Raw genomic sequence first — 27,432 nt, forward strand, 5'->3', positions numbered from 1 at the left:
GCTTTCCCACCTTCTACATTCCCTCCAAACGAGGTTTTTGATCTAAAATTTTTAAGAGAAGAATTCACTGTAATTCCTCCTTTTAAATTCTTCCTTTTTCAAAGTAATTTTGATTGTTTTTTAATCAACTTTAATTTTTTTTTAATTTCAATCACAATCTCTCTGAGCCTCTCTTGGTCATAGCTGTGTTCACCAGTCCTTCAGGAAACTCTTCCCTGACTTTTCTTTTACTGCAGCCTCTTGTACATTTTCCCCACCCCGACTTTGTCACCTCCTTCAGGGTTTTCTCATCTTCCACCTTTCCCTGTGGTGGACAGGTAAATGTTTAACAACCAGTTCTCCAAGAAAAAGAAAGTATGCATACATCCATTAGTTTACCGTATATTTTACTGATATAAAGGATATGTGGTACACAATTTACAGGCAGTAATATAATCAACATCCTTCATTGAACATTCATATAGCTAATTGGTTCCCACAGAATGCTTTTGTTGAATTTTGCCAAAATTTTGTATTTATAAACAACAGTGGTTGCAACTGATGAACAAGTATAGTTTTAACCTGAAGGTTGGTTGGTATTTTCATTTACATTAATCAGTAAGGTGAGAGTGAAACAAAAAGGCTGTGTGTCAGAACTTGACTCATTCATCAATGATGTGAACAAATCTTTGCTGAATCAGATAATAGAATTCGAATAATGAAAGAATAGTTCCTCAATTTTTTGTGCTATTCACAGTGTAATGGCTACCAATATGGCATACTTTCCCAGTTTTATTAACATTTTCTCCATCACTTTCTTAATTCTACTCTAGAAAATCAACAAACCTGGATTTACAGCATTTGATGACTTTTGTAAAGATTCCCACCATGGCTAATCTCAAACTACTGGTGTGACTTGGCTGCATGTAGAGTTGGGAAGAGATACATAGTAGCCCAACAGTATAACATACTCTACCAACCAGATAGAATGCTTAAATATATTCAAGAGCATAGAAAATAGTAAAATGTAGAGTAATATATTTTTAGTATTTATTACCTTTTTAAAGTAAGTTATACTTTTAAGTTTATACAATTTAATTTTTGATAACAGCTGCATTTAACAGCAGGCTAGCAAAATTTCCTGGCAATTTAACAATAAGTTGTCAAGAGCCAGTATGAGTTGGCTCCAGCATACCACTGAATTCTGTCTCTTAATATTGCTGTCCCAGAATGTTCCAGACTTGACCCTTTTCTCTCCTCATCCTAAATACTTTTTTGTGTGTGACCTCAACAACTGTCCTGATCTCAGCTGACACATATGTGCTAATGATTCCTACACATTCTTTTCCAACCCAGACTTTTCCCCTGAGCTTCAGAGATTCACACCTCCAAATATCTACAGGATGTCTGTGTTTAGAGGTTTCACTGGCATCTCAAACTCATTACCACCCCAAGCAGCTCCTGTTCCTGTGGTCTTCATTTCATTACTGACATCCACCCAGTTGTCTGGGCTTCTCCCTTCCTCTTACATCCCATATCCAATCAGTCAGCAAATGTGTTGATTTTACCGGCCAAATATGTCTTGACTCTGTTATTGCTCTAGTTCCTAACCAGAGCTGCCCAAATCTATGCTTCTTGTTGGGGATACTGAACCAGACCCTAAATGGTTTTCTAGCTCTGGGTGTTTCTTTGCTCCCCACCCCTCCTTCTTCTTCTCTTCCAGCTTATCCTCCACAGTTGCTGGAGGCATCTATTTAAATTACAATCTTCGGGCTTCCCTGGTGGCGCAGTGGTTGAGAGTCCGCCTGCCGATGCAGGGGACACGGGTTCGTGCCCCGGTCTGGGAAGATCCCACATGCCGCGGAGCGGCTGTGCCCGTGAGCCATGGCCGCTGAGCCTGTGCGTCCGGAGCCTGTGCTCCGCAACGGGAGAGGCCACAACAGTGAGAGGCCCGTGTACAGCAAAATAAATAAATAAATAAATAAATAAATAAATAAATAAATAAATAAATAAATAAATAAATTACAATCTTCCTATGTAATTTTCTGCTTACAACCCTTCACTTACTCCTCGTTAGGATTTAGGATATAGCCAAACTCCTTAAGGTGGGAGAAAATGCTTTCCATAATCTGACCAGTTTCTCTACCTTATCTCTCATCCATGCCTTTTCTGTACACTTTGCTTTCATCAAAAGTCTGAACTACTTGTAAGTCCTGTACACGGCACATTTTGCTGCCTCTTGGCCTGGAATTCCACTCCACTCTTTTTGGCTACTACTTTGATTCAGTTCAGGTCCCACCTCTTCCAGCAAACCTCCTCTGACCTCACTTTCTCAACAAATAAGCCAGGTTAGGTGAATTTCTTCCAAGCTATCAAACATAACCCCAGCATATCTGTCATTTTAGTTGCATTATCCAGTTATAGTCATTTATTTCTATATCTAGCCGCCTAACCAAAAACCAGTAATAGATATCTTGAGGAGAGGAAACTATGTACACAGCTGAGTAAAAAGGTTAATCAATAAATGTTTGATGGGGATATGAATGAATTAACCTAAACAACTTTAAATAAAATATTCTTCAGTTTTTTATAGCAGTGTGTTTTACATCTGGGATTCCAAAGTCAGATTTGTTTTTAACTTATAGTACTTGAAACAGTTTCATCTGTTTCTTGTAATCAAGATCTGTTTCTTTTGAACTGAATTATAAGACCTTCTACTAATTTTTAAAGTATTACATAGAATGCTGTTTCTCAAAGGGTTTTTTATAGAGGAGTTGAAGCAGCACCAGACTGTAGACTAAATTCATATCAAGAAGGCCATGAAATACATTTTTGTCTTGAGATTTTAGTTCATTCGTTAACCAATAATTATTTGCTGCTCATTGTGTATTAGGATTACATTAGGGCTGCAATCATAAAAAGAACAATATGTGGTTTAAACACTGTAGAGGAGATTGATGAGAAACTAGGGAAGAACAGAAAACACGAATACATCCCAAGTTAGAAATTACTGGTACAAATATTAAGAAAACACCAGGGAGAGTTAAGAGGTGAGAAAAGGCAGCATCCAAGTTGAAACTATTTGAAGCTTCAGGTGTAAGTGTTAGAAATTATTTGGTTGAGGAACTATCGTAGGGAGCGCTTTGCATTAAATAATGTATGTTAAGTATTTTATGTATTCTGAATATCCAGATTTTACATGCCTGTCTTTCTTGCCAGGTTGTGTGCAGAGGCTCCCATGCTGCCAAGTTAACACAGAATCAGGGAAAGGAAAAATCTGGTGGAACATCAGGAAGACCTGCTATAGGATAGTTGAGCACAGTTGGTTTGAAAGCTTCATTGTTCTCATGATCTTGCTTAGCAGTGGTGCTCTGGTAAGTGATCTGACATCTAAGGCTTAAATCAATTAAGTCATTATTTTTAATAGATGAGTTGAAGATAAAAATATCATGGCAAATGGTTTTACTTAAAAATTAATCCCTCTGATCAGTCCCAAGGACAAAATTTTAGTTAGCTCAGTAAATATTTACTCCATGCCTGGCATTATTCTTGCTGCCCTGAATGCAAAGTTGGATAAGATCCAGGTACTTTTCTCAAGGAGCTCAGAGAGCATTAGGGAAGTGAGAGGCACAAGTGATACAGAATTGGGATGTGTTTGTAAGTGAAATATATGCATGATTAAGCTCTGGAGCAGGAAGTGTTGTCTGCTTAGGATTTCAGAACGGTAGATGTTCTTCCAGAACTCGGAGAAGGGAAGCAGAAGAGTCCTGAGGGCTGCACTTCAGTTCTTGCCTTTCAGTTCCATTGTCTTTCAGAACCTCTGCTAGCTGCTAGAACCTTCTCTCAGCATCTTCATGGATCTGTCCATTCTCTCTGTTCCAACTTCTCTGTTTTCTTCAATATTGAGGATTACATTTCTCCAAAAGTGCTAAGGATCATTTTTAAAGTATTGATATAAGAACTTGGAATAAGAAGAATAAGAATGGCACAAGCCCATGATTATTGACAGGTAGTCCAGTGTTACCACCAAGGATACAGGTCCTTTTGCTTTCATTTTCTCCAACAAAGTGAATATTGTTTAAACTTGAAAGAGAAAAATCTAATACTTTAGACCTGTTTAGGTCAGCAGTGATTTTCAGTGGCTTCAGTGAGATCAGTTCTTTAAGTCCATTCAAATTATTTCCCACGGGCCTTGTGGCTATGACCACAGTACCATCGTCTATCACTTACTAAAATTTCTTGGAAAGTGTTAAAAGATGTCACATTGATGGAATAAATATAACAGTGATTTGTAGAGCTGAAACTTTTAATGAATGATAAAGTATTGGTGCAAAATTCAAAGGAAGAAACCATCATCTGTGTTCTATAGCCCTATTAAGCTACTGCATTCCTTCATTTGGCAAACCTTTCCTGCTGTGTTCTTGACACAGTGCTAGGCACTGGGAATGTACGAGCACATAAGAGCTGAAGGAGAGGGCTTAAATCCTATTTCTGTGTCGAAGTAGAGTGCAGGGTTAGAGAGGTTTATAAAAGGGGCTGACCCTGGAATCATGTCTTAAATTACTAGGACTTACCTAATTTGAAGGAGGATAAAAGGGGAGGTAGATGAGTGGAAATCCCTGAATGTGTCAGAGATCATGGTTCTTTTAGGGAACTATAAATAATTTCATTCTTTTGCACTCTCTTTCTCTTGACCTCTGGTGATCAGCCCCCTGCACTGGTGCAAAGGCTAGAACTAAGTGTTACACAGTAACTGTAAACCAGAAGAAAGACAGCTGGCCTGTAATAGTATTATATCTCAGTGGTCTCTTTATCGGAATTTCATTTCCTGTTTTTGTCATGAATCATAAGCTTTGAGTTGTACCAAATTTAAATCTGAATATTATTTTCACAGGCTTTTGAAGATATATATATTGAAAAGAAAAAGACCATTAAGATTATCCTAGAGTATGCTGACAAGATATTCACTTACATCTTTATTCTGGAAATGCTTCTAAAATGGATAGCATATGGTTATAAAACCTATTTCACCAATGCCTGGTGTTGGCTGGATTTCTTAATTGTCGATGTAGGTACTTTTGAGTAAATTTTAAAAGGGGATTTATTCTTACAAATAAGTGTTCTCAAGAACCTTCACTAATGTTAAATATTATCATATTTAGATAGGTGATATGCAAAAACAATTTTTTTCCAAGGCAGGCATAGCTATACGTTATATCTCCTATGTTCTCTGACTTCCTCTATGAGATATTTAATTTTTGATACTGTATGTTAATGATTTCATGTTTGATTATTTTTTGATTCACCTTTTTTTCATATACGTGACATAGTTAGTGCCTAGAAAAATGAATGGTAAGATGAACACTTTTGTAATACAATAGTTTTAAAGAAAGGCTAACCAAAATAAGAAATAATAGAAGGAATGTAGATTATTTCTTTTCTCTTAACCTGTAAATATGATTGCATCTTTTAAAAATTATAAAATATATGATATTCAGAAACTTTTAAAAATATTGTCAGTGTTCTTTTCATCTCTCAGATTAAAAAAAACGTTTACAAGTACAGTTGAATTTATTTTTAGCTAAGAAAGAGATATGGCTATTTAATAATGAAATTTTTTTGTATTTGAAAATCTGAAGTCGTGCTTCTCAATATTTAGGGGTATGTAATATACAGAATTCAGGGAAGTTATGTAGCTTCAATTTGAAATATTTAACATTTTGAAAAAACTAAATAAATTATATATATATGTGTGTGTTTGGGTATATATATATATATATACACACACACACACATAACGCATATAATTATATTATATATATATAATGTTTTCATAATGCAACAGAGAGAGCAAAACTCCACTCAATTTTCTTGCTGATAGAGGTGCAAATCTAGGCATGTGGATTTTGGGGAGGAGCTGAGATTTTTTTTGTTTCTCAAAAATTGAGAAATTTATCTAGCACAGTTGCTCTCAGAGTGTAATCCCTGAACCAACAACATTGGCACATGTGGGTGGGAACTTGTTATAGATACAAATTCTCAGGTCCCACTCAAGTGCTACTAAATCGGAAACTCTGGTGTTGGGACCCAGAAAATTCTTGTAATAAGATCTCCAGATGATTCTGCTACATATTCAGGTTTCAGAACCTGATTTGATATTCTTTTGATTTGATATTCAGAGGATGGATTTGTTTGATTTCTGCAAGCTTCCTGATTAGTTGAAACTTACTTGATTGAGCATTATTCATCAGTAGGGGCATATATCATGCACATACACATGTATACATAAATAGGTAAATATATGCATATACATATGTTCTCAGTTACAGACTACATATATTCAATATAATAACACTCATTTAACAGTGGTTTGGAGATCAGGTTAACCATTTCCTTAGGGGTTATTCAAATTATAATAGACATTTTAAACCTTTATTTTTTCCTGATTAAAAAGGAACATTTATTATTCTGATTAAAAAATACACATTTTTGGGCTTCCCTGGTGGCGCAGTGGTTGAGAGTCTGCCTGCCGATGAAGGGGACACGGGTTCGTGCCCCGGTCCAGGAAGATCCCACATGCCGCGGAGCGGCTGGGCCCGTGAGCCGTGGCCGCTGGGCCTGTGCGTCCAGAGCCTGTGCTGCGCAATGGGAGAGGCCACAACAGTGAGAGGCCCGCGTACCACAAAAAAAAAAACAAAACACATTTTTTAAAGCATACTTAAGTGGGAAATAATGGACCTGAATGACTGGGTGAATTTAAGAGTGATACTGAGGATTAGTTAGTAATTCTGAATACATAGCATGAGGACCTAAAAACAAAGAATTATGTTACATTTAGTGAGACATTTAGAAGTAACTGTATGAGAGCAAAACACTTCAACACATCCTGATTCAAAAATCAGTTCATTGTGTTTCTGATAGCAGCAGTAGTGAACTTGCAAGCAATAAATTTTTCTACTCCTTCAATAGTTAAACATAAGGAACTTGACTTTCCTGTTGCTCCTAATCTTTCCTGGAAAACTTCAATCTCTCAGTCATTACTTAATTCCAATGAACTGCATTGCGGACATTGTTCTCAGGCATTGCCTCCTGCTACACGCAGTGTGAAACAATTAATATTTTAAATGGAACTTATTCAAAGACTGAATACATTTACCGATCCAGATCTTGGGTCATTGAAGAGCTCATTGGTCCTTACCAAAACATGTATTGATTTTACTTCTGTCCATGTTCTTTCTTCTGAGATAACTTACAATAAGAACACAAATTTCTGTTGGATACTGGTGATGGTGATTGTGGAGGGTCCGTCTAATAGGACGAAGTTCTTGTGTGTCTTTGTTGTTTGTGAAGCCAGTGAGATCACCTGCTTGTGTGCTCTCTTCAGTACAGTTGAGATTTTCTCCCACTAATTATTGATAGGAAGATCTTTGATGCCAATTCTGAGAAACTGTAGGTCAGAATAATCTTCTGGGGAATTTGCCTCATCTCAAAGTCATAAGTCTTCAGAGTGCTTTTGAAAAAGGTCTATACTGGGACTTAGATTTGGTTGAGTGATTGCCACACTCTTTTAACTTAGCTTCAGAATCACACACTTCGTTATGCCCTGGGCTTTATTCCAAGTGAAATTTTGATAGTTGCTTTACTTAAATGTTCAGGATTAATAAGCAAGTACAAAACCATTGACTACAGAAGTGTGAAAAGAATGTGTGTTTTTTAATTTAGATTTAAGAAATAACTTACTTTCCTCCTATTATTTCATCATATTTAGGTTAACTTTCCTTTAAATCTATTTCCTTTAAAAAGCATCTATCTTATCCAATTTTTAGACAATAAGTAGATTATGTATAAAATCATATTGTTCTTGTTGAACTGCTCTTAGTGATCTTTGAAATTGACTCTTTCTCTTCATGCTTTATTATTTCATTGAAATGATTAATGAAATTTTTCTTCTTTTTCAGGTTTCTTTGGTTACTTTGGTCGCAAACACTCTTGGCTACTCAGACCTTGGCCCCATTAAATCCCTTCGGACACTTAGAGCCTTAAGACCTCTGAGAGCTTTATCTAGATTTGAAGGAATGAGGGTAAGAAAATACTAAACTTCTAATATAATATTCGTATTTCCTAATGGAGTATAAAATATGAAAAAATGGGTATGTAGGAATTATGGACTGTTTATATTTACACACATGTGCATATATATATGTATATATGGGCTGTTTATGTATATAAGTGTGTATACATGTGCATATAGACACAGTATTTCAATGCCTATTGTTTAACAAAGACTAAATCAAATACAGTAATGCCTCCATATTATATTGTGAGGCAGTGATTCAAATAAGTGACTTTTCCCTTCCTAAATGAGTCTTTCCTATGCTAGGAAACTCAGGTGAAGGGGACACTCTTAGTCCTGACAGGATCTCTCATATACAAGTCACGAAGGACTTGCCTTTTATCAGGTGCTCAAACAATTTTTTAAGGAACTACCCTGGGTGTGGGGCATAAGAAAAGACAGAGAAGTAAAGTAGCATCAGGCATCACTTTGAATTTCATTCTTTAAATACATGGCTCAGTGAAAGTGGAAATAGCTCCAAATTATATTTGAGAAAACTAAAGCTCTGATTTTACTTAATTTGCAGTAGGCAGCATAGTACCTGAAAAGAGATTCATTTTGCAGAAGCAAACAAGGTGAGATAAATAATGACTAACAGCAACTTAGCTTTAGGGCTGTATTAAACCAGCAACTTCTTCATAAAATCCATGCTTTATTTTCTCTAATGAGTCTATATCCTCATTTGTTGCTTCTCTCCTTGAATTTCTTCTTCTCCAGATATATTCCTGCTTTCTCATTCCTCCTTTCTCTTGGCCAGGAATGTTTCTCCCTGCCCTATCTCAATCCTAACTCATCAATATAGTAAATACCTACTCATCTTGTAAGCCTCAGTTTAAATGTGCCTTGTCTGTCCACCACCAGGTATAATTGAGCATCCTTCCTATATGTTCAGACACATAACATCCTCATTATATTGCACCGTACTTATTTATTTATCCGACTGCCTCTCTAACTGTAGTCTCTGAACAATTTGCTTACTGCGTCTCTTAAATGTGGTCAGCATCATCTGAAAACTTAGTAGAAATGCAAATTCCCAGGTTCCACCCCAGATATACTGAGTAATAAACTCTGGAATGGGGCTCAGAAATCTGAAGCCTCAGGTGAATGAATGTTAGATGTGTTTTAGTCTAGCAGATCTTCATTACATTATGACTGTAACCTAATTATGACTGTAACCTCTACTTGTTAGTGTATCTGGTGTATGTTGGCCTCCATGTAAATACATGAAAGATCATGATTATACAAAGATTTTTTTTCATAAGTAAAAGTCAAGTACTTTTGGTCATGTAAGAATTGAAATTACAAGTTTCATTTTATACAGAACGGTAGTATTGGAGTTGACATTAATTTTTCTTTTTGAGCATTAGTAGAATGTTGCGATCTATTCAGAACTTATGACTGATCCCTGGACTCAAGCAGAGCATGTACTACATTCTCATGATGAAGTAATATACTTTCCCCATCAAGATATTAATACATCCCTAAGCGATTAAGCCACTCCATTATTTTACCCTGTTTGCTCTCTGTTGTTTATCTAATATACAGGTGAATTGGATGCAGGAGAATGTTTTAATATATTTGGAGGGACAAGTATGTCTACTTAGTTACGTTTATTAGCCGTGCGAAACAGGGATGTTTCTTCAAATTGCAGGATCGTTTTAAAGAATAAATGAAATATGATTGGAGGCATTTTGTAGTTAGCTTCCTTTAAAAAGGCTTGAGGTTCTTGAACTTACTGACTTTTCCAAATGGCTTCTCATCAGAACTATATGTATCCATCTCCCTCAGAGACTCATCATTACACACATTCTTTCAGCACCAAAACTGTATGTCAAATTTTGTACTATAAAAAGAGTACAATGGTAAATAGACCCCAGTCCCCCAAGAGTGAGCCAGGACAGTGGTCATGGAGAGACAGAGAGGGGAATAGTAGTTATTCTGTGACATTTGCTATAAAACAGTAGGCACACAGTGCTACGGGAGTAGAGATGAAAGTGGCTGCCTGGGGAGGTCTGGGAGGGGCTTCATATGGAGGTGACCTCGCAGCCATGACTGAAAGAATGGGCCCCAACTCACAGGCAGGTGGGCATTCCAGGCAGAGATGCAGCTTGGTAGAGGACAGAGTTGACTAGGCAAGGTGTGTTTGAGCAGTGACTATAAGAATCAGCGTGCCTAGGTTATGAGCATAGTGGGAGGGTGGCAGGAAATGAGGATGAAAATGTAGGCTTGAATAAGAGCTGACCACTTGGAATTCTACTCTCTAATTCTGTTCTTCCTAACCCTTTGGGGGTCATGTACGTTGTAAGAATCTCATAAAAGTAGAAATCATTTCTCCATAAAGAAAGCATACCCATAATAATGTTCTTCATATGATTTCATGCCCCCATGGAACCTCTATAGGTCCATGTCTACCCATGAACCCCAGGGTAATAACTGTTGTTCTTGACCAAGGGTCAACAACCAAAGCCTACAGGCTGGATGCCTGTTTTTGTAAAGGAAGTTTCATTGTATCACAGCCATGCCCATTTGTTTATATATGATCTATCACTGCAATGGCAGAATGGAATAGTGGTAACAGAAATCATATAATCCGCAAAACCTAAAAATATTTAAGAAAATGTTTGACAACTCCTGCTCTAGACAATCTCAAAAGTAGTCAGGGATCCTGCTTGATACATTGCAAGAAAAAAGGGAGCACGTGCTCTTTACTTAACAAGTTATTCTTTAACACCTTTGCACTCAAATTCAGAGTAGAGGTCAACTATAAGAAGATAGTAAGTTTGGAAAGATGAGGTAATTTAGAAAATCTGGAGGGTGATAAATGCTACAGTGGTCGCCATGAAGGAACAGTGGGTGGCAAGAGGCACTGGTGATCAATAGTAGTGGAAATGCTGAAAAGTAGAAATAAAGGGAGTATTAAAGATAAACTATTCTGCATTTTTTGTTTTGAGGCCAGCACTATCTATATTTAGCCAAGGGCTTATGTATAAAGTGTTTTTAGAGTTAGAATAATAAATTTGAAAAGACAGCTCTCATTCTGTAGATGAGGAAACAGAGGTCCCAAGGTCTTAATTAAGTTTACATATCACACAACTAGCAGAACCAGTTAAATCTATGGCATTCAAACCGTGAAAAGATTCCCAATCTTAACTCCAGCTTATATGTACTAGTAGTTTCTCTATATGGGAGAATTTTAGCACTGGTAATTCTAGGACTATGAACCATTAAATGTACATTTTACTTATTTTAATTGTTTAAATTTATAAATTTCTTTCTTTTCTAGAGCATGCAGATTTTATGGCTTCACCTTACATATATCAGGTTTTTGGTTTATTCTTTTTATTTATTTTTTTCATTTATTTAAGCTGTCATATAATCTTAGTGATTTGTTCTGTATTGTTGCTAGTAGTTTCACTGTGTGATCCTCATGTACTTTTGTAAACTCATTGATCAAGGGGCTCCTGTCTTATTTTGTCCTGATGAGCACACAGTAGGCATTCAATAAGTATGTGTTGGTTGGTTGATTTATGTCTTAAACATGTAAGGGTGGCTTTTCTAACTTCTTTAATTCTGTATTGTGTTTCATTAATGTTGCCCATTTAACATTCATACTAATCCTAATCATCCTTTCTTTTGAATGCTAGGTGGTCGTGAATGCACTCATAGGTGCAATCCCTTCCATCATGAATGTGCTACTTGTGTGTCTTATATTCTGGCTAATATTTAGCATCATGGGAGTAAATTTGTTTGCTGGCAAGTTCTATCAGTGTGTTAACACCACAGATGGGTCACCGTTTCCTACAAGTGAAGTTGAAAATCGTTCTGAGTGTTTTGCACTTATGAATGTTAGTCAAAATGTGCGATGGAAGAACCTGAAAGTGAACTTTGATAATGTTGGACTTGGTTACCTGTCTCTGCTTCAAGTTGTAAGTGAGCCCTTTTATGAATGCTTGACATTTTGGTGCACACTGGATGGAGGAGCTGTCATTATTTATATAATTATTAACTAAAAATTAAAGATAAAGTACTTTGTGACTTTCAAAATAGAGTTGGTCTTTTTAGAACATGTGCCTATAAACATGAAAACAGAACATGGGTTCTGTTGCATTTTAGAGTTATTAATCCACCTTTTTGGAGTCACCTGACCCCCTGCCATTGTGCCATCTGAATACTGCGTCCAAAAACAAATAGTCATGTTTTGGACTGCACTTTTACACTACAGGGAAATGAGAAGGACTTCCCACTGGTATGGAGAATCCTTAAGATATGGGAAAAAAAATTGTTTCTTTTGTTATTCATAAAATTCGCCTCCCCACTCTGGAAAAAAATTAAAGTTCATGTATAAAACTCACAGGCAGTTGTGACAGTCCCTCCCCTTTTTTCCCTTGACACAGCATCTTACGTTAAATTGGTATTTTGAAATACAGTGGGCTCTCCTTATCTGTGGGTTCGCATCTGCCTAATGCAAGGGACTTGAGCATGGGCAGATTTTGGTATCTTCAGGGGGGCCCTGGAACCAATCCCCTGCAGATACCGAGGGACGACTGTATAGTAAAACTCACTAATTTAGTATTAATTAATAAATGCTATAACATTAAACACACTAAACTCACTTGTGACTAAAGTATGAGGTTCAGATTCTATAAATTTTATATTTACAGGCAACATTTAAAGGATGGATGGATATTATGTATGCAGCAGTTGATTCTGTTAACGTAAGTATTGGTAAACATAACACTAAACTGTACAATTTTGAAAAGTTCCTTAGTTTAGTTAGGCTGTTTTCAAACAGCAGCTCCAAGGAGCCCTTGGTATGTGCACATACACTGAAGAACACCCACCTGGTGGTAGCCTAGTGGTTACCTGTGCAGCATTTGGAAACAGAGCTTGGCTTAAATTCTGGCTGTACCATATCAGACAAGCTTGCATATGACTTCGAGCAAATTACTTTATCTCTCTGAGCCTGTTTATTGATCTATGAAAAGAAAGTAATTCACTGCCTACCTCATGGGATTGTTCTGAGTGAGGATCCAACTAGAAAATGTTAAGTAGAGCGCTTAGCACAGCCTGGCAATAATAAGTGCTCAGTAAATATTTGTTTATCAAAATAAAAAGGAAATAACATTTTATTCATAGTTTTTACTGCTTTTATATTTTAAAGTTCCTTCAAAGAGTTTATGCGAAATTAGTCACACACTAAGAAAGTTTGAAGACTGCTGACTATTTCATATTGTCACAAAAGCCACAGAAGACATTGTTGTAATCAAATGAAAAAAAAAAGATTTATATAAGTGTGATATCATCTCTTTTACTATTTTTTTCTGGAAATAAAAATTATGCATTAGGTCCTTTACTTACTCAATTGTCCTACAATCTGAGAATAAGTACTACAGTGGATAAGCCCTTTGTAGTCATTTGAAGATTATATTCATAGTAAGCATGTAATAAATATTTATTTAGTGTTGAATAAATTTTTAAGAATGATTATGTTGAACCTTGACAACACTATGGCTTCTGAAAAACCACGTTTACCTAGGATAGCACTGTTTGAATTACCTTGTCAAAGCATGTGAAAAAGAAAATGCTGAATTTTATTGTCAACGTACTGCTAACTTTTGTTAATTTTATAGGTAGACAGGCAGCCCATATATGAATACAGCCTCTACATGTATATTTATTTTGTCATTTTCATCATCTTTGGGTCATTCTTCACCTTGAACTTGTTCATTGGGGTCATCATAGATAACTTCAACCAACAGAAAAAGAAGATAAGTATTTCAAGTTTTTGTCATTGCACTGAAAGAAATTAACAATTACTTTCCCAAAAATACAATGTGAAATTTAATTTGGTGTCAGTTAGTAATTAGTTCATTAGAATTTCATTAATTTTCCAAGTAATTGGTTACTGTACAATGATGGATATGCTTAATCTCATTCATCTCTGCACAGAAAATAATCATCTCCTAAGTCATAATTATTTTTAAGAAATACATCAACTATTTAGTTTTATTTTCCAATGTTCCCTGTAGAGGATTGATTAAGAAAATTCAACGAACTGATTATTTACTCAAAATATGTTTCATAAGTAGTTACTGTATTCTGTTCTGAGCCACTGTTCTGTGTGGTATGTATTGGGTTGGTACTTAAAGAGAACAACAGAAGATACTTTCCTGAGCTCAAGGAGTTTATTATAGCAGAAGAAATGACACAGGTAATTAAAGTTAAGATTTGCAAGTCAAACACAATGAGATTTTTGTTTCATTAATGTTCACATCAACTGCATCAGTCTTAGGCCGCCATAGCAAAGTACCACACACTGTGTGGTTTCGAACATCAGAAGTTGATTCTTTCACAGTTCTGGAAGCTAGAAGTCCAAAATCAAAGTGTTGGTAAGGCCATGTTTTCCTCAGAGTCTCTAGAGGAGGATCCTTCTTTGCATCTTCCAGCTTCTGGTAGCTCAAGTATTCCTTGGCTTATGGCAGCGTAACTTCAGTCTCAGCCTCTGTGGTCACATGACGTTCTCTCTCTTTCTGTCTCTCTCCTCTCCTTATAGGGGCACCAGTCATATTGGATTAAGGGCCCACCCTACTCCAGTATGACCGTATTTTAATTACATCTTCAATGACACTATTTCCAAATAAGGTCTTTCTGAGGTACGAGGGGTTAGGACTTCAACATATCTCCTTTTCTTTTTTTTTTTTTTGACAGGGTGGGGGAGGGGGGTTGGACACAGTTTAATCCTTAACATCAACCGTGAGAGGAATTATAGACTTTGTCTGATAAATGAGGAAAGGCACAGAGATTTTGAGTGACTTACCCACGATTATGCACCTGGTTAAGTGTTCGGGTTTTAACAGTCAGTAGTTGATCCCATGTACCTTGTATATTACTTAGGCCCTTTCCTATGCTGTACCCCCAAATACTATAATATGACATAGTGATAAATGCAGTAAGAAAATTAACAACAAAAAATGTAAATGGGCAGTCAGAGGAAAACTAGGTACAGCTATAGAAAGTTTTATGATATATGTGACAATTGAGCAGGGCTTGGAAGATGGATGAAAAGACACAAAGCAAGTGGCAGGCAGAAGGATAAGTAAGCCACATGAAGGGTCAGAGAAGTGTGTGAACACATGCACCATGCTGGCAAAGGAGGTGCAGTGCAGGAGAAATACCAGTCCATCTACTTTGGATGGAGTTTTGAGAAGAGAAATAGGAAAGACGAGGTCTTTATTTGCTTGAGAGCAGATCTGAAAAGTCATGTCAGATATTTTTCAGTAGGATCTGATGTGTCATTGAGGTATTTTGAGTACGGAAGAACATATAAGCAGGACATAGATATCTATTAAGATTTGATGACATGTCTGATCGTGTGTAAAGTACTTTACACAGTAATCTTCGTCACATTTTATAAGTCTACAGAGCACAGTATCCCCACTTCACCTTCCAGAGGGGTTGTGTGACTTGCACATGGTGTGATAGCTTCACACATGTGTAGCTTCATCATGCATCTAACTCCAGGGTCTCTTTTCCCAGAGATTATGAAAACTCAGCTTTAATTAAAAATTTAACCTAACAATGATGCAGAGAATGACTGGGGAGAGACCAAAGACTAGGTCAGACCCTGCTTTACCTGCCACCTAGACTACACTTAATTCTCCAAATTAGTCATTTGCAGCAACAGAGAATAGGGGATTCATTCAGTTAAGAGATTTTAGGGGGTAGGGTCTACAGTGTTGTTTGTGATTTGCAGAAAACAATGTCTAAGAAGTCTCAGTTTTCTCAAAGTTAACAGAGTTACTGTGGCTGTAGTACCACCCACAGGAAAAGAGACCTTTGAAGGGTGAGTGCTGGAATACCAGGAGGAAGTGATTTCAGGTACTGGCTTAGCATCTAAGAAAAGACAGGTGTACATGCAGTGAAATGTCATCAGTGGCCGTGATTGTCTATTCTCAGGTGTAAGAAAATGCAGTAAATATTAAATGTTATTTATGCTTATATTTCCAAATACAGGTGTTTATTTTTCAAAGAATTTTTAAAATTCCACGCTCCACTCTTACATTTTGTATCTAACAGTCAAACTTAGCTAGCATTATCATATATTCATGCCTTTAGGCAGAGGATCTTGAATAATTAATAATTAATCTTGAAAATAATTTCACAAATTATACCCTAATTTCCAATTTATTTTTCCTACTTTAGTCATTATATACGTGTATATGTGATATATAAGCACATACATATGGTTCTCCAGCATTCCCTGTATAGAATAAATTATAGGTGGGTCTAGAAAGAGCAGTATGACAGGACAGGACAGCCACAGCCCTAATTGCTTTGATCCCTTTGCTCTTGAATGTTATTCTTACAACAAGAATTGCCACTGCAGGAAGATGGGTTGGGTAGACATCATTACCAGTAACTAATGATGTAACCACATCATTAGTAATGCAAAAGTTACTAATTTCAAAGCAGTGACAGTTACAGTTATCCCCTACCATTCTTCCAGTGTTTCACTTGCATTCTAAGCTGCTTTTTATCTTCTGACCCTTTCTGAATGGTTTAGGGTTTCTTTCCAACCTACTAAGAGAATGAAAGAAGACAGGACCAACACGTCAATTAATAATCTACTACAGAGGAGGTCTCCTGCGAGAGGCCTCTATATGAATTCATCTAATCCATAGAACAAACAAATGAAAGTGGTATCTTTATACAAGTGTATAAACCGAGGCCTAGAGAAGATAAACAACTTGTTTCAAATCAAGTAGTAGGTCATTGGTAGTCAGGATCCAAAGTTCTGTTTGACTGCAAAGCCTATTTTTTCCACAATGCAATGTTGCCTCTTAATGCTTTTTAACTTCAACACTCTGGTCTCAGTTTAGGACCCTGCCAAATTCCCATACCTCTTTCTAATCACCAGCCCTACTTTACTAGTTTGCCAGCTATCCATCATTCTTATATACACTGTTTTCATCTTTAATAAATCCATGTGATAATTGGGTTTTAATAGTTCATCAGAAAATATACTTCTGAAAATTAGAACATAAGTTATTAATGAGTTCAAGTTATAAAAGGGAAATGTATGCAATGTATTTACACAAGTGACTAGTACAGACCTGGGTACATATGAGTAAATTCTAAGTAACAGCAACCCTTTTTAGTAACTATAACTGTTTGGAAGGTTAATAACAACAACGGAAGTTATAAATAATTACTGAGTGTTTGAAACACAGTATCTTAATTGATCCTCACAACAAACCAATGAGGTAGTCTTGTAATGATGAGATGATATAACCTTAAAGAGATTAAAAAACTTGCCCAAGGGCAACAGAGATGGGGATTGAAAGAAGATGATCTTACACCAGAACTGGGGTCTTCTTAACTACTATATAATACAGCCTTGACAGTGTAAAGACCAGCCTGACTTACAGAATGTCTGCCACCTAGCTTTTTTTTTTTTTTAATGTTTTTTTTACATCTTTATTGGAGTATAATTGCTTTACAATGGTGTGTCAGTTTCTGCATTATAACAAAGTGAATCAGTTATACATATACATATGTTCCCATATCTCTTCCCTCTTGTGTCTCCCTCCCTCACTCCCTCCCTATCCCACCCCTCTAGGTGGTCACAAAGCACCGAGCTGATCTCCCTGTGCTATGTGACTGCTTCCCACTAGCTATCTATTTTATGTTTGGTAGTGTATATATGTCCATGCCACTCTCTTGCTTTGTCACAGCTTACCCTTCCCCCTCCCCATATCCTCAAGTCCATTTTCTAGTAACAGGATGCATTTTACAAGGTCTGTATAAGCTACAGTTAAATAAAATCACAACACAAGTTTCTCTACTGGAGCATTTTGTAATCTCCTATTAGCTTCATCCCATCCTTCATTATGTTGACAACCAGGGTATCATCAAGGGAAGACAAAACCTGCTACTTTGGTTTTTACCTCTAATTCAGAGTTATCTTCCCAGTGTTTTCCTAGCTTCTTGTAAGTTCTTGACCTGCTGTGATATTCAACCCTCATCACTGAGGAATAAAGGGTCTGGGCTTCTCTAAACCTCATGCATCAATAGATCAGGTAAATGCCAAAATTGCACAAAGACTGCCTATCAATTAGAGGAGATGTAAATTAAAACACATAAGACAGAAAGGGAAGCCTGGTTATCGTTAGGTATTTGATAAGAAAATGCAATCCAGAAAAACCAAAGGGAAACCATAAACAGATCACCTTAGCTCCAGGACCCTACAAGTTAAGTAAGGATTTCAGAACTGTAAATTCCCCAAAATAAATTCCTAGTTACATGGATTGTACTAATTTATGCCATAACTAAAAAGTTTATATTGTGGACCGATGAGGAATATGCGTGAATCTGTATAAATTATAGATAATTTTAAGAAATTAACGGAGTTTAAAAGAATAGGCAAAGTTTCTAGGCCTCCTTTGTGAGATTTAGACTTATACAGTGTAGAAAGGAACAAAAACTTTATTTAGATGTTAGTTTATTTACTGTTGAATCTTAAATGTTGTATATTCAATTAGAAAATCCTTCAAGTCAGAAACCCTGGATTATTGGTAATTTTCTCAACATCTAAAACTCTATTACATGCAATGTTTACACCCAATAAAGTGTTTATGTTGAAATTCCTTGTTTGGAATTAAAGAGGTAACTAAAGAGTTTTTTTTTTTAATAAATAAATAAATAAATTTATTATATGTATACCAAATATGTGTGTGTGTGTGTGTGTGTGTGTTTACAGTATTTATGGATATGTGCTATACATGTATATAGTATATTCATTTATTCTGCTAAGGGAATATGATATATTAAAATGAATACAAGTGCATATAAAAATAATACTATTTTAGCTACCACTTTTGGCCCCTACTCCCTACTCTTTATGAGTCAGTATGGCTAATAAGTAAACGTTAGCCAAATTATCATTCACTACTGATATATTTGTTATTTAGCAATGAAATGCCTGGTGAGACAAGTAGCAGATAAAATGAGATAGCAGGTTAGGCTACTAAAAGATAATTGAGCCAATCATTATTGCATGTAATCCATATATTTTATGTATTATGCATACAGCATTACGTACGGAGAGTCATGTGCCTACACATAGGTAATCCTTTAATACAGGTTTGATTTATAGCTAACTTGCACATAATAAAAGGCATTTCATTTCTTTAAATTGAAGTGTAATTGATATATAACAGTATATTAGTTCCAGGTATACAACATAATGATTTGATATTTGCATACATTGTGAAATGATTACCATAAAAGTCTAGTTAACGTCTGTCACCATCTGTCACCAAAACTATGGAACGCTTCACAGATTTGCATGTCATCCTAGATCAGGAGCCATGCTAATCTCTGTATGGTTCCAATTTTAATATATGTCCTACTGAAGCAAGAAAACATTTCATTTCTGTATGAATACATTTTTAACCTGAATAATGATCTGAAGGAAGATCTAGACAATGATTCTGGTTTTAACTAGATTTATTTTTTATTTCTTTACCTTGGAGGTCAAGATATCTTTATGACAGAAGAACAGAAGAAATATTATAATGCAATGAAAAAGCTGGGATCCAAGAAACCACAAAAGCCAATACCTCGTCCGGGGGTAAAAAAAAAAAAAATTATATTTAGCATGTAAATTTTAAAATTATTTTCAATTCATCTTTAATATATAATTATTTCTTAAACATGAATGCATATATTTTAATATTTTGAAGAAAAATTCTTATAAAACTGAACATATGTATTTTGAACACTATCACAGCTCATAATATGCCTTCATATAATTTCTTTTTCTATAAAAATGAAAAATAATTATATAGCTTTTATCTCTACCTTAGCTATACAACTTACTATTAGTACAAATGGCCTGTAGAGAATCAAAATAAAATGTACTTTTTTTTTTTTTTTTTTTTTTTGCGGTACGCGGGCCTCTCACTGCTGTGGCCTCTCCTGTTGCGGAGCACAGGCTCCGGACGCGCAGGCTCAGCGGCCATGGCTCACGGGCCCAGCCGCTCCGCGGCATGTGGGATCCTCCCAGACCGGGGCACGAACCCACATCCCCTGCATGGGCAGGCAGACTCTCAACCACTGTGTCACCAGGGAAGCCCTAAAATGTACTTTTGATTGAAATTTGATTTTCTTGATGGCTTTATGATGTAATGATGGCTGTCTATCAGTCAGGTGAAACTAACCTTGTAGATCTTTGATATTACAACAAATAGCCAGAGAAGCAGTTGGACTGGTCATGAATCTAAACTTTATCTTACCATAGGGTCAAAGACCAGAATAAGCTCAGATGTAAATAGTGAGTCTTAGCAGTTAAAGAATAGTTTGTATCCCTCTAACAATTAAAATAATTTTAAATGCATTACATGTTTTTCAATTTTTATTCAACATAACACACCTTACCAAAAGTCATGGCTGCAGACAGAGCATCCTAAAGATGGGAATCCACTTAGTACCAGCTGGCTACATGAGGATTACCCTGCACTTTTTAAATGGACATGGCCAGGTTTCACCCAGACCCTACTGAATCATAATATATGAATTTAAAGCTCTGGTATTTAATTTTTTCAGTACACTACTTGACTTTGAATACAGTGCCTTAAAACTTGCCTATGCAACTAATAAAGTGATTTTGAAATTGGGTTTCCTGGAAAGCATAGTACTATCAGTGAGACTGACAAGAAAGGTGATGTGTTAAGTATGGGTATGTTTGGAAATGTATATTCTATACATGGAAGAGATAGGAAAACATAGATCTGATATTATAGCAGTAACATCAGTACAAGACAATGCCAACACATTAGTCAAAATAACGTGACAAAGCAGAAATTTAGAGATGTCATTTTATTACCTTGAAATACTCTAGGTAGTAGAGCTGAGGTTTTCTTAGTAAAACTTACCTTGTGATCCTGGCAACTCCTATGTAACATACTAGGGGTGGATATGCTTAAAAGCAAATGTTGGTTTACAAGGCTCGCTGCAGACTTGGTATACTGAAAGTCAACAGCAACAAAAAGTTTTCATGTACTCTAAGATTTAATAATATTTCTTGTACAAAGCAAGAACCTGTGACCAGGGATAATTTATGCAAGTTTTGAAGACTGATACCTTAAAAAAAATTTTTTTTACTAATGTAATGATTTATGGATACTACTTGCAAAATTTACTGTACATTTCCTATTATTTTTGTTTCTTTGCAGAACAAATTCCAAGGATGTATATTTGACCTAGTAACAAACCAAGCTTTTGATATCGCCATCATGGTTCTTATCTGCCTCAACATGGTAACCATGATGGTAGAAAAAGAGGGACAAAGTGCATACATGACTGAAGTTTTATATTGGATCAATGTGGGTTTTGTTATCCTGTTCACTGGAGAATGTGTGCTGAAGCTGATCTCCCTCAGATGCTACTACTTTACTGTAGGATGGAACATCTTTGATTTTGTGGTGGTGATTCTCTCCATTGTAGGTAAGAGCATTTATTGATCAGATTTCTATTTTGAATCAAACTAAACATCACACATACTCAGAGAAGTTTCTGAATTCTTGAATGTAAACTTACTTTTGAGTAAGTTAGTAACACTGAAAGGGTGAAGGAACCTTAAAAACAAAACTAAAAAAAACAAATACCTCTGTGTCAGAATTCCTAGGTTCACACAACAAGCCTCAAAGCCACACATATTCTGTTTGTTGGAAGCACATAAAACTCCTTGATATTTGATTTCCAAGATTACCCTTCACAAAGGTAGCAACTGGGTCTATAGGTAGGTATGTCTTAGAAGACCAATGTAGAATCTGAAATCACTTCCGGTTTTTACACATATGAGAACTATCCTTTGATTAATGATAATATAACTAGACAGAATATCGGTGACTCTTTGTGAAAATTATTCCTGAACTCAAAGTGAAAAGTTAAGGTCTGAAGAAATGCCAGCTTCATTTCTTATGGCTTCATACTTGTCAAGTTTGTAATCATTTCTCAACCAACCCCAGTCATATCTGTGAATCACAGTATTTGATTTTATACTTCCTCTCATTTCATTACCATAGCTGTTTTTTCTATCTTCTTGTTTTTTTATTATTTGTACATGCCTTGCCTAGTAGTTTAGGATTGCATTTATTTTCATAATTATGAATTTTAGACAGAGATTGTAGAGATTATTTAATACAAACTCAGAGATGCTGAAACAGGCAGGACAAGAAAGGTTAAAAGTCACATAACCTAAAACTGCCATATTGAGTAGTATAAGTTAGACTAGGGATTCAAAATCAATTTTTGAAAAGGAGTATTATTACCAGAGGTGACATTAAAGTTAATATATAAAAAAACAAATTAAAATTTAGGTAGGAATCACATACAACAAGCAAAATGGTGGAAGCATTTCAGTTAACTTAGGAAGAAGAAAAGAGTGTCCCTCTGTCACCTCTATTTGTAACAGTGTTGGCTGATACAATTAGATAAGAAAACAGAGAGGTACATATATTTGAACAGTGGAGCAAATTTTCATTTTCAGATCTTATTATGGCACTCTAAAAATGCAAGAGAATCAACTGAAAAATATGGATTCATTTAGAATTCAGAAGGTGCAAATTTTAAATTGTACGTACCAATGTTAGTAATTGTTTTATATGTGGAGCAAAAAATTAGAAAATATGCCTAAAGAAAAATTTCATTCACAATTCCAATAAAAATAAAGTAAAATACCTAGTAACAACTTTAACAAGAAATGTATAAGGTTTCTATGAGGAAAACTAACAGAAACAAAAGAAGGTTTCAAATAATTGAAAGGCTTTTCTTGTACTTGGATAACAAGGGTCTCCCTGTAATCATGACCATTTTTTTAATAGATTAATCTATAATTCCACTGTTATCCCAATGAGAATATGAGCATCTTTTTGTGTAGTGGGGATAATAAATTGGTGATATAAATCTAATGATTCTAAAATTCACCTGGAAGAAAAATTAGAGTAATGAGGGGTGACTTACATTGCTAGATATTAAGATTATTATTACATTGATGAATTAAAACAGTGTTTACTAAAAAGCTCAATGGATTCAAATGAATAATCCAAAATTAAACATCAGTATATAGAGAATTACTAAGTTACTCAGTTAAAAGATCTCATGGATCAAGATTTATTAATTGATGTGTAAAAATTAAAGTATTAAAAAAATGGATTCTAGTAGAAATAGATTTATAACCATGAGCTTGAATAGTCCTTTCTATTCATGACAAACTTGACTCCATGAAGAAAAAATAATAGATATGACTACATAAAAATCAAAATATTCTATGGAGGAAAACTCACTACCACCACCAAATTAACAAAAAAAAAAGTTGAAAGACAAATTAAAAACAGGGCTATTGTTAATGTAACATTTAAGACCAATAAAGGATTAGCACTTGTAATAGAAAAATAGTCCTCATAAATCAGTAAGAAAATAGTAAATCTCCCAATAGAAAAATGGGCAAAGGACTAAACTAGGCCAAAAAGAGAAAGTTGAAAATAGTCAACAAGCATACAAAATGCCCAATAAATAATAAAAAAATTTTGGATTATTTTTCCCAAAAGAAATGCAAATAAACTATAATAATGAGATGTTTTAAACATCACAAAGTTTTTTTGGTAAAATTATAAAGAAAAATGACAACACTGGTGAGCATGTGGAGTGTGAGCACTTTCATAGACTATCATTAGGAGTGTTAATTTGTACAGACTTTCTGGAGATAGACTTGCAATATATAACAAAATTTTAAATATACTGTTTGACCTACCTTCTTTTTTATCAAAATATGCCCATGGCCCGTGAGCCATGGCCGCTGGGCCTGCACGTCCAGAGCCTGTGCTCCGCAACGGGAAAGGCCACAACAGTGAGAGGCCCGCGCAAAAAAAAAAAAAAAAAAAAAATTGCCCATGCAACTAAAAGAAAATATACCTACTTGGATATTTGTCTCAGCCAAAACAATTGGAAACAACATAAAATTCTTCAATATATGGTTATTTGGACAGAACATTATATAACTATAAGGAATTATTCTGTTGTCATTTATATGAAAATATGTCCATAACATATGATGAAGTAGCTAAAACAGATGACATAAAAAAGCTCCTATATCATGATTACATTTGTAAATGTTTGTGTGCTTGCATAGAAAAATGGAGTGATCCTCAACAAAATATTAACAGTAGTAAATGGTTGGTTGATATTTCAGGTGATTTTTATTTTCTTTTTAGCATTTTACTGTGTAGCTTTAATTTTTCTACACTTACAATTAAAAAAATTGTTGTGGAGGAAAAAAATAAGATCTACAAACTTAGTAAGGGAGAGAATATTTCACAATAGTAATTCTAACCATTTTCCTGTGGGATTGCTTGATCCTTGGGTTGTTGTGAAATTGCTTTCAATGTAAAATGACAATCCTGAAATCATAAGAGGTAAGATGGCACATAAAACTATTTAGAGTCATGATTTTCTGTAGCATGGATATTTAAGTTTTTTTTTTGTATTCCTTCCCTCTTCACCAGGTATGTTTCTAGCAGATTTGATAGAAAGGTATTTTGTGTCCCCTACCCTGTTTCGAGTGATCCGTCTTGCCAGGATTGGCCGAATCCTACGTCTGATCAAAGGGGCCAAGGGGATCCGCACACTGCTCTTTGCTTTGATGATGTCCCTTCCTGCGTTGTTTAACATCGGCCTCCTGCTCTTTCTGGTCATGTTCATCTACGCCATCTTTGGAATGTCCAACTTTGCCTATGTTAAAAAGGAAGCTGGAATTAATGACATGTTCAACTTTGAGACCTTTGGCAACAGCATGATCTGCCTGTTCCAGATTACCACCTCTGCTGGCTGGGATGGATTGCTAGCACCTATTCTCAACAGTGCACCACCTGATTGTGACCCCAGGAAAGTTCATCCTGGAAGCTCAGTTGAAGGAGACTGTGGGAACCCATCTGTGGGGATCTTCTATTTTGTCAGTTACATCATCATATCATTTCTGGTCGTGGTGAACATGTACATTGCTGTCATCCTGGAGAACTTCAGTGTTGCCACTGAAGAAAGTACTGAGCCGCTGAGTGAGGATGACTTTGAGATGTTCTACGAGGTTTGGGAGAAGTTTGATCCCGATGCCACCCAATTTATAGAATATAGCAAACTCTCTGATTTTGCAGCTGCCCTGGATCCTCCTCTTCTCATAGCAAAACCAAACAAAGTCCAGCTCATTGCCATGGATCTGCCCATGGTCAGTGGGGACCGGATCCATTGTCTTGACATCTTATTTGCTTTTACAAAGCGTGTTTTGGGTGAAAGTGGAGAGATGGACTCTCTTCGTTCACAGATGGAAGAAAGGTTCATGTCTGCAAATCCTTCTAAAGTGTCCTATGAACCCATCACAACTACACTAAAACGAAAACAGGAAGATGTGTCTGCTACTGTCATTCAGCGTGCTTACAGACGTTATCGCTTGCGGCAAAATGTCAAAAACCTATCAAGTATATACATAAAAGATGGTGACAGAGATGATGATTTGCCCAATAAAGAAGATATGGTTTCTGATAACGTTAATGAGAACTCAAGTCCAGAAAAAACAGATGGAACTCCATCCACCATCTCTCCACCTTCATATGATAGTGTAACAAAACCAGACAAAGAGAAATATGAAAAAGACAAAACAGAAAAGGAAGACAAAGGAAAAGATGGCAAGGAAGGCAAAAAATAGAGCTTCACTTTTGATATATTGTTTACAGCCTGTGAAGGTGATATATTTGTGTTAATAAGACTCTTTTAAGGAGGTCTATGCCAAAACTCTTTTTATCAAAATAGTCTCAAAGTCAGTGCAGTCACTAGCTCTGATTCTCTAACATAGGTGAGCAGCATTAGCAGTGGCTATTTTTGCATTGGTAAATGAATCTATAAAAATTCTTAAGAGTAACTGTACAGGGATTATTGATTACAGCAAACAAAGGTGATTTAATTTTATATACTTTTAATAAATCAGAAGACCATGTAGAAAATGTTCACATCTGCCTTGTCATCTTTTCACAGGATTATAAACATTCATGTTTCCCATGCAAATACAAACACACGCGCACGTGCGCGCAAATATCTATCATTTGGATATCTACAAAAGTATTTTCCCTTGGCTTTGCCATGAAGTGCCCTGATAGAAGGAATGAATACTAGTAATGAATGTTTAGTTAAAACATCTTGTTATTATTAGGGACAAGACTGTTTTATCCGTCTACAGTGGTCATTCTATATTTTGAGGTGCTTAAATGTATTCATATTGCATCAAAACCAGTTTATATGTGCCTATTAAATGCCATGGGATTAAAAACACGTAGGCTAGTCAGTTCAACAAATGCTTTTTATTCATCTTGACTCATATACCAACTAGGATAAGAGTTACCTTTAGAGTATTGTGCTTCATAGACTGCCTTTTTCTATATCCTTCTTTGTTCATACAATAACTGTGGAACGTGAAAAATTTATTTTAAGTACGTATCACATTCCTCGAAAGAAAAAAATGAAGGTAATTGAGAAAAGAAGCAACTGAAGAAAGCTTTATTCACTTTTATGTATACAATGTAACACTGGACTGTACTGCCCCAAAATACCAATAATAACCCGACTCTTAGTCATTTTTGTCCCAGTTTTCTGCTTTCTGATTCAGTATTGTTGAGTTATTCTTTATCACTAAGCAAAGTTGCTATTTCTCTTCCGTGGAGTGCTTCCAGATATGCAGATAGATATTTGATACCATGGAACATGTTTGAGTAGATAATGACTTGGGCACAGTATTAACTGTGTCTCCCGCATACCATCCTAAGTGTGTATGGCAAGCTTTCAAGTCATAATACATGGCATGCTTTCAACACAGACTTGTGTGTGAAAAGGATGAAATAGCATTCATCCTCTTGAACTTTTATGCTTTCGTCTACAAAATTAGAAAGATGTCACTTTCTCCATAAAATTCTATGACTATGAGGTATATTATGTATCAATCAATAACATATCCTGAGCTTATAGTTTACCAAGCACACATTCATTTTGCTTTAGCTGTTGTCCTTCCACCAAGGATTATGAATCTAATTTCTTAAAAATCCTTGTTAATAGTGGCTTGCAAAGAAACAGCCATGATGTATTTTTTATGAGTTTATTCCAGGAATATGAGATATTTCTTCTATCGAGTTATTCATGCACACACAAAAATCGAGTTACATAAAGTAGAAAGAATTTTATTTAGAAGATTTTGTGGGAGTTTTCAAAGCAAATATATACAACAATATTTCATTCATTTG

At 35.6% G+C, this 27,432-nt stretch overlaps 1 protein-coding gene across 4 annotated transcripts in view; it reads left to right on the forward strand.

Annotated features, from left to right (window-relative positions):
* SCN9A (sodium voltage-gated channel alpha subunit 9) overlaps nt 1–26,219 on the forward strand; it is an 85,809-nt gene extending 59,590 nt beyond the window's left edge. For 2 of the 4 annotated variants that reach the window (XM_007450049.1, XM_007450046.1), the window contains exons 18-26: nt 3,199–3,353; nt 4,874–5,047; nt 7,938–8,060; nt 11,737–12,018; nt 12,754–12,807; nt 13,723–13,860; nt 19,620–19,724; nt 21,328–21,598; nt 24,658–25,850. In XM_007450049.1, the coding sequence (XP_007450111.1) occupies nt 3,199–3,353; nt 4,874–5,047; nt 7,938–8,060; nt 11,737–12,018; nt 12,754–12,807; nt 13,723–13,860; nt 19,620–19,724; nt 21,328–21,598; nt 24,658–25,850 (2,495 nt within the window). Of the gene's footprint in view, nt 1–3,198; nt 3,354–4,873; nt 5,048–7,937; nt 8,061–11,736; nt 12,019–12,753; nt 12,812–13,722; nt 13,861–19,619; nt 19,725–21,327; nt 21,599–24,657 lie in introns of all 4 variants that reach the window. The other 2 variants (XM_007450047.1, XM_007450048.1) reach the window with 2 other exon arrangements.
* The last annotated feature ends 1,213 nt before the right edge of the window (nt 26,220–27,432 follow it).

The sequence above is a fragment of the Lipotes vexillifer genome, unplaced genomic scaffold, assembly GCF_000442215.2.
Source record: "Lipotes vexillifer unplaced genomic scaffold, Lipotes_vexillifer_v1.1 scaffold330, whole genome shotgun sequence".
NCBI lineage: Eukaryota > Metazoa > Chordata > Mammalia > Artiodactyla > Lipotidae > Lipotes > Lipotes vexillifer.